We start from the raw sequence: 13,230 nt of genomic DNA, 5'->3' as shown, positions 1-13,230 counted from the left end.
AGCAAAGAAGCTCATTGGAAGCACTTGATACAGAGAGATATAAACTCCTAGTACCCAAAAGGTGACCATTTCAGAATTTCACGGTATGGGTAAATATTTGCTGAAAGGGCTAAAATGATGTGAATCCCATAAGCTGTCAACAATCATGTACGTATTTGCTCTTGGTAAAGCAGTTTCAGGTAGCATTATTGCGCAATTTTTGCCAGGAAAGCTATATTTTGATTTGATTTGCCCTGGATCAAGTTTTTCCCTGGGCCTTTTCATTATGTAAGAGAGAGAAAGTAAATAATTTGTTGTGTACTTTGATTTGCTGAAAAAATGTTCCATCACAAGTGGTTCTTAATTTTGGAATTAATGAAAGTTTTGCTTAACCTTCACATCATTTCTTATCACGTTTGTTTGATGTGGCTTTCATAGAAGGCCTAAAATCCTTCCATAAATAAAACTTCTATAGGTATCATGGTTTTGTTCGAAGCAAATTTTAAATTAGCTTGAAAATTTGAAGCCTGAGGAAAGCATGGGTGCATGACCCTTTAATGGTGTATGTATCTGTGATCTTCCGGTCAAGTGTATGTAGTATATTTATGGGTTAGTTCTATAACATGTTATCATGTATTTTATATGCTAATTGGCACAGCAAGGGCATTTAGGATCTGTTTGATTCCTGTAGTACTTATGATGTTAGGTGGTTCATTAATTGCTACATTATGTACAGGTCTGCAATAATATTTCCAAACCAAAAGGCATTTGCATATGATTCTAAATTAAATGGTAAGAATAATACTTCTATTTGAAAGTATAAATGAGAAGGTAATGGGAATCAAACTTTCTCAATTCTTTATCATGATGATTTTAGTGCAGCCATTCTCAACCCCATTTCAGATAGATACCCAATCAGTTACACATATTTTTGCTCACATCATTGCCACTGGTAATTTGACCACTGCCATGATTGATGTCAACCATTATGTCCCCGAGGGCCATTGTATTGTAAAAGAAGTTAAATACAAAATTTTCCTTACTAATGAGTACAAAATTGTTACAGCTAATCACATTGAAATGTGCTTCTCATTTTCAATGATTCTTTGATCTTCTACAAATTATTCATTTAAAATCCCTATAGAAGTGTTATTTGTATTGCAACCTGTGAAAAGTTAGAATTTTTGAGATCCTTACTTTTTTGTTGTTACTGAATTCCTGTGATAAATTTCCTAAGAAGACCCTTCATGCTTTGATAAATAGAAACTGATGATATAGATGGGCATATTTGTAAAGCAAATCATTGGTCTACTTGAGATGATACAGGTGTTGAACAGCTTTTTACATAATGTCAAGAGAAGGAAAGGATCGATCATTTTCTGGTCAAGTCTAGTGATCAGTAAAGCCTTCAGATGTACTTATTAACTTAATAAGAGGACCCACATCATCACTGTGGTTGCTGCTTTCATGCAAAGGGGTTTTTCCATCATCAAAGAGGTAAACATGGAACACTTCCCGGCCTCTTATTGGCCTAAGCCAGCAGATTGTGTGAGAGTTGTTGGAAGTTTGGGCCCACATCTAATTGAAAAAGAAAATCATTATAAAAGCAAGGTAATCCAGACATGCATTTCTAGATCCTTTCGCAGCTCAGAAAGAAGAAAATCGGTGTAAAAGAGTAGTCTGATGAAGAATATTGATTATATTGCAACCAAGAAAAAGTGAATCGTTTTGGAAAATTTGATGGACTCAGCAATCCTCAGTTGATGATGTAAGCTTGTTGTCAGGTTTTTGGATTGAATTAATGCTGTTTTAAGTTGGTCGTTCAATAAGTCCTTCTAAAATATAGGAAAAAAATTATTTTTGGTAAATTTTTTATTTTTCAACTTTAAACCTTGTAGCTCGATACACTTTTTCCAGCATTTCTCCAACTTTTTTTTGCTGTCCAAAAAGTTGGATTTTGGAAGGTTCTCAAAATAGACTTATGCTATATATGTTGGCGATGACCATATATTATTTTATCACTGAGCCATTTTTTCAACTTTGAATGTAAAAAGTCACTGGGAGCCAAATCTGGTGAATATGTTAGCTGTTTTAATAATTTGAACTTTAATTCCCTAATTCTTGCCATCGAAACTTCACATTTGTGCACCTGTGTATTGTTTTGATGGAAGAGAATTTTTTTTCCTTCCCAAACATGGACATTTTAAATTCATTTCTTCACTCTACCAGTGCAATAATGATACGTAATATTCTCCATTTATAATTTGCCCTTTTTGCAAGTAATCAATGTAATTGATTCCACGAGCATTCTAAATACGATAGCTATCACCTTGTTGGCAAATTCACCATCTTTGCCTTATTCAGAGTTGGATTGCCTTTAGAAACCGACTGTTTTGACTGTTCCTTTGTTTCTGGAGTGTAGTTGCGTATCCATGTTTTGTTCACAGTTAAGTATTGACGTAGAAACTCATTAGGATTCTGATGGAAAGACACCAAACCCGTCTGAATCAGCTGCACAATTTCATTTATTCTTCACTGAAATCAAACGTGGCATATATGTTGCTGAGATTTTTCTGCACCCAATTTTTGTACAAAATTGGAAACATTTTACCTTTTGATATGCCTGTGGGCTCAACTATTTGCTGAACTTCGATTCATTGATCACTTAAACGATATCGTAGATTTTGTCAATCATTCCAAGGAGTCACTTCACTTCCACTGGACTGCCCTAACATTGTTCATCATTAATGGATGTACAAGCACATTAAAACTCATTCACCCTTTGTAAACAGTTGCAAACACTGTAAGAAGTGCCATGGACTTCATCCAACTCCGCTTTTACCTCTTTTGGTGTTAGGTCCTTAAGTGGAAGTGTTTAATCACCACACTAAACTCCTTTTTTTCATTTTTCTAAAAAATGGAATTTTGTGGTTTTGACAATGAAAATGAAACCAAGTCATGGGTATAACTGAAACAGAAATCTAGTCACTTCTTAACACCTACCTTTTCTGATACTTCAGAGCTATCTCGTGCTTTTCTAAGGAATTAGTGAAGGACCCACTTAGTAAGAAAAGTATGAGACTTCATGTTCTAGTGAATAACATTTTTCACCCATTGATTTTATTTTTCCGTATTTATTTTCTGATTTTATTTTTATATTGCATTTTATAATTATTATTGTAATGATGGTGATATTCAGCATACGGGAGCAAAGTTTCATATGTTTGTCGCGTGCATTCAAAATAGTTTTATGGAAAGTCTGATGAGATTGAGGTATATTTAAGATTAAGAAAGTTCTGTAAGATTTCTGCCTGGCAATCATGCCAAAATATCATGTAAGTGTTATTTTATACTGTAAAACTGTAACAAAATTTTACTAATAAAGTATTTCCTTATAACAATGACAACGTCTCATTTCTATTTTTTAAACGTCATCCATAATGGAGGAAAATTCATGTTTAAGCCAGGGAGTCTTGAAAATGGATCCAGAATATAGGGGAAGATTGGGGGATTTAAAAAAATTTGTGCCTGTAGCAACCCTGTCACTCTTTTTGCAAAAAAATGTTTTAATGTGATGTTACATTTTAATTTTTGATTACCAACAGTTATAATTTCATGGATTATTTATTAGGTAAATCCATTGCCACGTACAGCCCTGAAAGGAAGCTGTAAAAGGACATATATCTGGTTTTCATCATTTTTATGTGATCATTTTAATTAATCTGCGGGAAATTATGTTTTGGAAAGCCACCAAAAGTATATGACTGCAGTGCTCAAATACAGTGTCTCCTGCTATTGTCTTTTCATTATCCTTCAAACATTGTGTTTAACTTGATGAAAGAATTACATCTTGAATCAATGCATGCAAGCTGTTTCTATTGTATGGAAATTTTCTGAATCTCACTCATATTTAAATAGATGTAAAAATAAATTTCCTTAATTATATTTTAATTAAATCAAGAATAATCTAAAATTATATGGAACAGCTTCTTACAATTTATGAATTCCATAAAAAATATTCTAAGATTTAGATATCAATGTACATGTGTATTATTTTAATCGGAACATATTTTTACTTGGTCTTCTTTTCGTTTCAGGAGGGGAATTTACTTTCATACATATTTGAGAAATTCGTCATCTGTATGATCCTCTATTTTGTGGTGTCAATCATTAATTCGTTAGCCCAGAGTCACCATAAAAGGCTTCATAAGAAAAATCGAGAACAAAAGAAAGTTAAAGATTAATGAATGCTTAAACATAGACATAATGAGGCAGTGGGATACCCAAGAAGAACTGGTAGATATAATATTTTAGGTGTTTTGTAGATAGGCAAAGACAATTTTCAACAAGGTTTGCCTGACAAATTCATTAAGTATTTCTTGCCATCGTTTGTCATGAATCACAGCAGTGGGAGTGCTCATGTAGTCAGGCTGTGGAATGAGAATCAGGTTTACCTCTGAAACATAACCAGTCCAAAAGTCACTGTTTTGCTCAGAATATGCCTACAGTTTTTAATGGGAGTCATTTAATTGCATGCATCCATTGCTGATTGAACATACCATGACTGTTGAGTTGAAATATTGTTTCTTTGTGCTAGTTTACGTTTGGACCGGTTTATTTCACCTCCACCTATATTTTACTCATCTTCAATATTCGCTGAAGCTGATTATGTTCCGATTGGCAGAGCTAGTGGATCATAGCACTCATCATACTGCCATAAATAACTGTCGATGGAGGTGCCTTTTCCTTGTTGTCTCCATAATTGTTATTTATTCCTCTAATAGTATGAATTTGATTGTGTCATCTTTATTTCATGAAGCATGTAGTTTTAAGATTTCACCATTTGTAAATAATCATAGACATTGAATCTTGTTTAAATTGTTTGATCATGATTATCTAATTGTTTTAAACAAATTTTTAAAAATTTGTTTTGTTATTTTTGTTTCCTATTAGTTGTATATTTACAATCAGTTTTTTGCCCATGTGATACGTGTGGCTGTGTTAAACAAATATATGGTATGCCTTTTTAGAAATATTTTGTGAGCGTGCGGGTAAGCAGCATGTTTTTACATTTGTAGGTTTGTGAAGGAATAACTTTGAGTCTTGTTATGTGCTGTGGCAGATATAATGCCCATTTTTTGGAGCGATTGTTTGCATGGGATTGTTGATTTACCTTCATGCTCCCATTTCTTCATATGAAAGTATAAAATTATTCCCATCCTCTCCAAGACGGATCAAACTATTAGTTTGTATTGTTACCATATTTTTAAAAAACTTACTCTGCTAAGTAGCTTTGAAAATAAATGACTGAAGTTGTTTACTCAAAACTGCTACACATGAGGAGAAAAAGCCTTAACTAACTGAAAATCATCAGATTTTCTTTAATAAATAATTTGCTCTGCAGTGCATGTGGACGAATGGATCATAAAAATGAAAAAAAATTATAACAGCCCAATGTGGACGAGCAGTTTGCATAATACATTTCGATATGATTGGGTAATAAAATCTTGAATAATTGTGAATGACTTATTTGTAATTTGCATAATTTCCTGACCTGTGTTACTTGGATCTATAAAGTATGTTATAGCATTGGCTTTTGGCTTCAACAGCATACTATGTTGGTTAAATTGGTCAAGACTTCAAACTCTGTGGTGGCTTGCATCTTTTGGACTATTGCCACATGAGTTAATGAAATGATAACCAAAAGAAAATAATAATTAATGCTATGTGGCTGAACATCAGGTTATGCATCCAGAAGATCCTGAAATGCATAATTTGATATTGAACATTTCTGAACTTTCATGAGTAACAATTGCTAATGAGAGTAACATCATGGTTGGCTAGCTAACTTGGATATAAAAATTTTATGATCGTTTTTTTTTCTTTTTAAATAATGGTTGCTGAATGTGAAAAATGCAGTTACTTATCAAAACACATCTTACGATAAGTGATATGTTAATAACTTAAAGAGTGAAAATGAAGTCTCTACTGTGGTAATTTCAAGATGATTTTTTTATAAGAAGAAAAAATTGTGGATCTTCCTCAAGGTGCAAAAGTAACCAGTGTAAAATTGTCCAATTTCATCCCCAACAAAAAAGAACTCCAAACTTATAAAAATTAAGGAAGAATTTGTAGGTGCCAGGAAACACTTTTTGAGCCCACCTTCAATTTTTGTGCATTGAAAATTCAATTGGATAAAAGTTTGAAGGCTAAGTGAAATTGCAGTGCCCCGCATATGAGAGTGGAAAAATAAGTTTGAATTATGGCATGTAAACTATGAGATGTGGCTGAAAGTAGGCAAGGCAGAGGGATGTAGGAAAGTTTCAAATACAATTGATGAGTCAAGTAATCAGCTATAAAGACTCGATCATTTTATTAGCCATGGTAAGAAACCCTAAGCTCTTTTTTACTCTTATTGATTTGTAAATTGTGAGTGTGAGCTTAGCGGGTAAAATATGACGCTTTATATTAGCGACTGGTTGCACTGGTAAAATAATTAAATAAAATTTAGTGCTCATTGTTAATTGATTCCGAAAATTGAATTACTCTGTTGAGTGTGTTTTGAATGATGTGCATAATTGATTGTATAAAAGGTGACTCAATAACCAAATTAAATATTCTGGGTCTTGTACCTGGTTGTGAACATTCAGTCAGACAAACTAAATTGCACCATGTTATAGAGAACGAAAAATTAAACAATGCTTATCACAGTGATATCCCCAGTGCATATCAACATATTTGATAGCAAAGTTTGATAAGGAATTACGAATAGGTGTCATTGTGTGCCTTTCATAGCTATCTAATTATAAACAAAGTGTATTGGTACCTTATGAATTTGATTTTTCGAAGTCACTAGGGGCACTATACCCTCACCATATGCAAGTGCTGTTAAGAAGGGGTCGGGGGCCCCATGGATGGAATTGGGCACCCATGATAATGGAAGTGATAAGGTAAAAACATTTTGCATGTGAATTCAGTGCCATCAGATTGTTTGTTGGCACTTAAGCCATTGCTTAACATAATTAGAATCTTGATGTCTTCATGAAGAATTTTTGTGATATCTTGTTGTTCTCATCGATTCTCCCAACTTCCATTAGTCCCATGAGCATTTGATTGTGGGACATTTGTCATCAAAATTTTCATTTTGTTTTCCATTTCAAAAACAGTGCATCAAGTCAAGGGGTGAGAACACCTATCACCAATTGTCATGACTTGAATAAAAATTTGTATGGGAAGAATTTGAGTTGGCCATATTTTTGGCTTGAACAATAAAATTTAAGAAAACATTTCCTAAATTTGAAGTGTTGTGTTATAGTTATTACTTCAAATTTCCTGCCTATTGGAGAAATCCACTGTATTAATAACTGATAAACCCAGATCTAGTAGCCAGTATTAAAATGAGATAACTTTTCTCTCTTTTAATCAGTTGATACTTTTAAGGTTCATTCTCTACTGATAAATCAAAGGACAAAAATAAAATTGGCTGTAAGAGCCGGTAAAGTTTTAAAAAAGGCAGAGAAATCTGGTGAGAGGAGGCTTATAAAGAAAGTCACTTTTACATTGGTAGTTTTCATAACTTTCAAACTGAAACGATAGGATATTTGAAATTTTACAGTTGTAATTAGTGAGAATGTTGCAATTTTGAATTTAGTAGTATTTTTCATACTGGGCTGTTGGTGCCCTTCAGGGGTCTTGAAACAAGTTCAGAATGTGCCAAACACATTTAAATTAGGTTTTATCAGCAATTAGAAATAGATCTGAGATGCCCTTGGGTAAGAGATAGCATAAAATCATAGTTTAGGAATGTTATGCCCCGTCTCACTTTGATGCAGTCCAAAACCAAACTTAATGTACTATAATAAGGTGAATTAAAATTTAGTGGAAGAACTGTCTCCATTCATTTTTAATGGTGTGGAATTATTCTGCCTATTCAGTAAATCATTTGACCATTGTATGAAAGAAGCTGTTGTCCTTAGTGATGAATGGACGTCGAAAACTGAAGTAGATTGTTTTATCCTACTTCCACAACTATTGACCTCAGAAATAATCGGAAAGACAGTATTAATAGGAAAGGATTTGACGATGGCTGTCCTGTTGGCCCACATCAGTTGTATTGTTTAAGAGCCCAGGTAATTAGGAGATCTGCCCAAAGCCTTCCATCAGTTGCGTGGTTATGGGTCTTTTTCTTAATTACTAGTATTATCCATTGTATAATGGAGGATACTTTTTTTTACGCAGAGTTCCTTTTCTATATTGTCATTATTGGCTTTAATAGTACATAGTAGCATTCATGAGAAGATTTATAATTAAAACCTAAAACGATTACAGAGACAAAACTCATGCATGTGTTGAAAGGTGAAGTTTCGGAGAGGAATGAAATTCACAGTTATTTAATGGATAAAAAATGAAAGCAGTGTTAAATATCTTTTGAATTATTTTAATGTTAACTCACGTACGTACATGTGTTTGAATATCTAATAGCTGCATTTTATAAGAAAAATGAATATCAATGTATGCAGTGATATTGGATGACAACTTCAGTTTTCCACGTAAAAATAAATTGGTCTGAATACAATGGCATATGTTATTTTATTCATTAACCCTAAGGATGAACTCTCAAAGTATGACTCCAAACAAAAATAGTTTTAAGTAAATCCATAGATCTTAATGTGTTTGAAATCATTATATGGATGGTATTGAAAGGCTGTTCTCAGTTACTAATATAATAATTCCAATAGATACATAATGAAGAAAACAAATGAATGTATTAGTAAAGGTTTGGTATACATAATACCTGTTTGCATAGTTGTCAGCATGACTGTTGGGATTTATAGGAATTTCAGTCATTGGTCAGTTTATTTGTGATGGCCTAAAATATGTAGGAAAGTAAAGGTTAGAGAACATCCATTGGATGAAAACATTAAATGCGTGTATATTACTTTGCATAGCCAATTAAAATGTATGTTGCTACATCAGGGAATCTTGTCATATTTCCATCAGATTTGCCCAGCTGCAGGCTAAAAAACTCTGAGAAGCACTGGCTTAGAGAATTACATTCATCTTTGGGTTTTATTTTAGTAGCATGAGGTATTTATTTTCCATTCTTCAGTTCAGAACACTTCAGTTCTTTTTCACATAGTTTGATGAGCTACTTAGGTGTAAGGCTTTTTTTAAAGAGTAAAATCCTTGGTTACCTAGTTCATACCTGACTGTGAAAAAATTCAAGGTAATTATTCTGAACTTATTAGAAGAGATAGTAAAATTCTTCAATTATTTGTTTTGAATGAGTAACAGGATGAATATAGTTTCATTTTTAAGAAAACTAAAAACCTTTTCACCGTGTCAGTCAGTATGGAAATATGATCCTTCTAACATCTACAAATTGATTTAAAATTAGTCTAAATTTATTACTGAAAATAGAATAGAAAAAAGTAGAAAATGAGCAAAACAATGTATTATATTTCAAGTGGACTTCATGTTTGTCAGATGTGATTTCCTGTTCAAAATTCCCATCTCCCTGCTGTAAAAAAAGCCAATTCTTCTCCTTCCTAGTTCTGACTTAGTCAAAATTCTGTCTTCTTTTACAACCATTAACTTCCCCACTAAAAAAATCACAGTTATCAACCCAAAGGTTGCTTTGATTGGTGAGGGTAGAGTTTACCGAGTGCCTATCCCAATATCTTGTGCAATCCACTCACCAAGATAGGGGGGGCAGTTCCTTTCCCTGTGTCATCTGTGGTCATGGGAAGATCTGATACTCAAAAAATCACCCTGTTTGGGTGAACCTGAGGTTGCCCAGAAGTGTTCCCAATATCTCTCAATATTTCCTCCACCGATTTTATCAGCATTACAGAAATAAAAATATCAAGAAGTAGTCTTGTTTAAAATATATTTGAAAAAAGAGTACCATTTGTTATTTTCATTGTTCTTAATTGATTCTTATTGCGCTACCATTTGCTTTTATTAATACTCTAATGAAAGCTAAGTCATAGTGAAACTTTCCCATGCTCAGAGAAGTTAAATGAAGACTCAGAACAGTAAATAATCATTATTACATTTTGTGTAAAAAAACATTAAATGTTTCTTTCTTCTGAAGAAGACAGAAAAGGAGGAAAGATATTCTGTTTTCTCAGAAGAAAAATTTTATGGACCTGGGTTCAGAGCTTCACCTTAATAAGGATATTCATGTGACTCATTTCTCCTGTGAAATTAGTCAAATGCTTGGACCTAAGGTTTCAACTTGCATCTTCCTCTCTTCTCCCATCATATTTAAAGTTTTGCCATTGGTGTTCCTCTCTGTCAACCTTTTTTCATAGTTCTTCTATATAACCACAGCTAATTTACTGACATCCAATGCTGAAGTAAAATCTTGATAGTGCCAGTATTTTACAGTTGTATCACAATCCCAACTTGGGGTGCTACTAGGGGAGTATTTCAAGAGGAATACACAGTCTGTTGGATGGGAAGTGAAAACATAACGCTCTTGGCATATTCTGTTAAGAGTAGTCTAATGCTGATAGATTCTCTTCACCCTTCCCCCATTCCTGGAAAATCCTACTACTACCATTAGCCTTCTGCCCAGTTTTTGTCAAGTGAGTAGGGGACCCTACACATTACCGCCTGCTAGCTGGAGAAAAATTGAACTGGATAGGTTGAACGAAATAACACAAAACAAAATTATTTTGACATAAAGACACCTTCAGGATTAGGGTGAACCTGTTTTCAACAAAACAGCCTCCATAGTGGTAACTCCAAGAAGCAGAAAGAACTCTTCACCTACTACTACAAAACGAAAATTAGAATATTGAATAATATTTTATATACATATGTGGCTGAAAGGAACTATCCATGTATCATGTACCACAATTTTGCCCATTTCATATTCCATCTGTTCTTTCTGTTATACTTTCTTAAAAATTTTCACCACCCTACTTTGTTTATATTTAATATATATTCAGGGTCTGCCCCCAGAAGTAAGTAAAATGATTTTTCCTGGTGAAGGGGATGATTAGAGTGCGATAATTTGTGGTGGGAAAAATGGTGAGAGATCTTAGGAAAGCAACACGACCTGTATCAGTTGTCTGTGGGCCCTTACAGTCTGTGGATTGCTGCTAGACTGAACCCCCTGTTCATGGGTCGGGTCACAAATTCATGATGCCACTTTCCATGGAGCAATGATATGTGATGTGCAATTTTGTGTTGAAATCAGGTTTGGAGACGATGACCTTGGTTAAGGATGCTTACAGAGATGGAGAAATGTCCCAAGTGATGGTTGGTTGCTTATACAGGCTGTGGTAGAGTAACAAGGAGGTTGACAATGAGGAATGGCATGGACATCCATAAAAAACTGTGCGATGAAAATTAGCAAAATGTGAGACACATGCTCAGTTTTGATGTACCCCCAAGTGTTAGGATGTTAGCAGAGAGCAATATTAAAAAAAAAAACAGTGCATTGCAGAATGCTGGCGACCAAAGCATCGGCCGCTGGGATTTGGAGAGCGGCACTGCCGGTCTCTCTCGGATCGTGTTTTTTTTGGAGCGGAGGTTGACCGCCTAGTTCTTCTAGAAGCGTGAGTTTTTGACTCTCGACTTTCTTTTGCTGGGGAGGCCTTGCTTTCGTTTTGTTTACTGGTTCAAGACTGACCTTATCTCCTGTTGTAGATATTTTTCTCCTTTTTGTTTGCTACGGCAGAGTGCTTGTAATGGGGAGGGAGCGTACACGAGTGTTTTTTGCCTTCAGAGTGCTCATTCTTTTAGTGCCCTTTCCTTCTTCACGTAAGCGTGCTGAATTTGATTTTTAATGGCTGTGCCCCGCTTAAACACCCTCGCCTTGCTAGTTGATGAGAAGGCGAAGCCCCCTATCCCGTTGGAGGTCCACTTCTTCACATTAGAGTCGCTGGGCCTCAAATCCATTTGGATACAATCGCCATTTGATATTCCTGAAGTTGGCAACTGAAGCAACAATGATTAGGATTTTATAGGCAATACTCCACGGAAACTACCGTTGCCATCTTTAAGCGACCAGAGGCCGACAATAACTATTGACAAGACTTCCGGCAGCCCTTGTAATGTCAGGGTTCAATATCTCTACGTGGAGTCCCCGTTAGAAGACAATAAGCGAGCTCCAACGTTTTGGTAAAATCCATCGCTCGTGGGAGAATAGGTGGGAGGGTGACAAGATGGCGCGGGTGGTTAAGGGCAACAGGGAGGTGCGGATGACGGTCGAGAGAAATATCCCCTCGTACCTCCACAACGGCGACAACCGGGACATCATTATCCATGAGGGTCAGCGCCGCTCTTGCTCCCGCTGCAACCAAGAAGGCCAAGAGCGCAAGACCTGCCTTCGGAACCAGGGAGGGAAGAGCTATGCGGAGGCAACGACGATGGGCTCCAACCCGAACGCCACCGTGGAAATTGGCGAGCCCGAGGTGGCTTTGGAGGAGAGGGCCCGCTGCTACTAATCGAGGGGACGGCCCCGGCACCTACTGTCGGTCTCCCGCATCCCTCTCCAAATATCAGCGGGAACGAAAATCGTTAACAGAAGAAAGGGATCCGAAAAAGAAGAGGACAGACGACCCCAAGCTCCTGGTCTCGAATACCCTACCACCTCGCCTAGTCTCATAAGACCTCCGGACCACGTCTCCATGACCCCGTCAAACAAGGGGGATCATCTTTCAGGACCCCCCTTCCCCCGCCCACGTCATCGACGCCCTCGGTTCTTGATCCATGCATCACGCGCTTCAAACACCCCGAGAACCTCTGGTGACAGGTGAGCAGGATGCATCTGATTGCGGTTGTTTCCCGTCCCCAACTACTCACCCCTCGAATCCTTTATAATTGACAATAAAGGAAGTGTCACCAGCCCCGGAGGTCGACACACACACGTTTCCCGATGTCAAAAATCCAAGATACCCCATCGTCCTTCTCCATTGAGGACAGCCAAGGTGTCGACGATCTTCTCAGCGCTCCTGTAGAGGCGGACCACATCCATCTCCCCTGATTTTTCGACATAAGACCCCGGTCCGCATCTCCGACTCCCGTCGAGGCCACCTCCTGCCCCATGACGGCCCCCATTGATGCTCTCTCGAAGAAGGCCCTCGTGGAGCGCTGCCAAATTATCCTCTCTTCGTGAAGACCACAGCTGGCTCTTTCTCTTCGGACGAGGTTGGGGGGAGGGATGCGGCCACAACTGATGACCTCGATCGTAGACCCATCTGAAGAGGCGTCCCGGAAGCGGCGAAGCACTCGTCG

The 13,230-nt window shown here is 36.5% G+C and overlaps 1 protein-coding gene across 4 annotated transcripts in view; it reads left to right on the top strand.

Moving 5' to 3' along the window:
- LOC139693445 (vacuole membrane protein 1-like) overlaps positions 1-5,501 on the top strand; it is a 29,604-nt gene extending 24,103 nt beyond the window's left edge. For all 4 annotated transcript variants that reach the window (XM_071591601.1, XM_071591600.1, XM_071591597.1 and 1 more), the window contains one exon: positions 4,077-5,501. In XM_071591601.1, coding sequence (XP_071447702.1) covers positions 4,077-4,223 — 147 coding nt within the window. In that variant the 3' untranslated portion in view covers positions 4,224-5,501. The remainder of the gene's footprint in view (positions 1-4,076) is intronic.
- Positions 5,502-13,230: the final 7,729 nt, after the last annotated feature.

This window comes from Hetaerina americana, unplaced genomic scaffold, assembly GCF_022747635.1.
Source record: "Hetaerina americana unplaced genomic scaffold, ioHetAmer1.1.p SCAF_5, whole genome shotgun sequence".
Lineage (NCBI taxonomy): Eukaryota > Metazoa > Arthropoda > Insecta > Odonata > Calopterygidae > Hetaerina > Hetaerina americana.
Note: the sequence above shows the minus strand (reverse complement) of the source record. Positions and strands in the feature narration are given on the sequence as shown.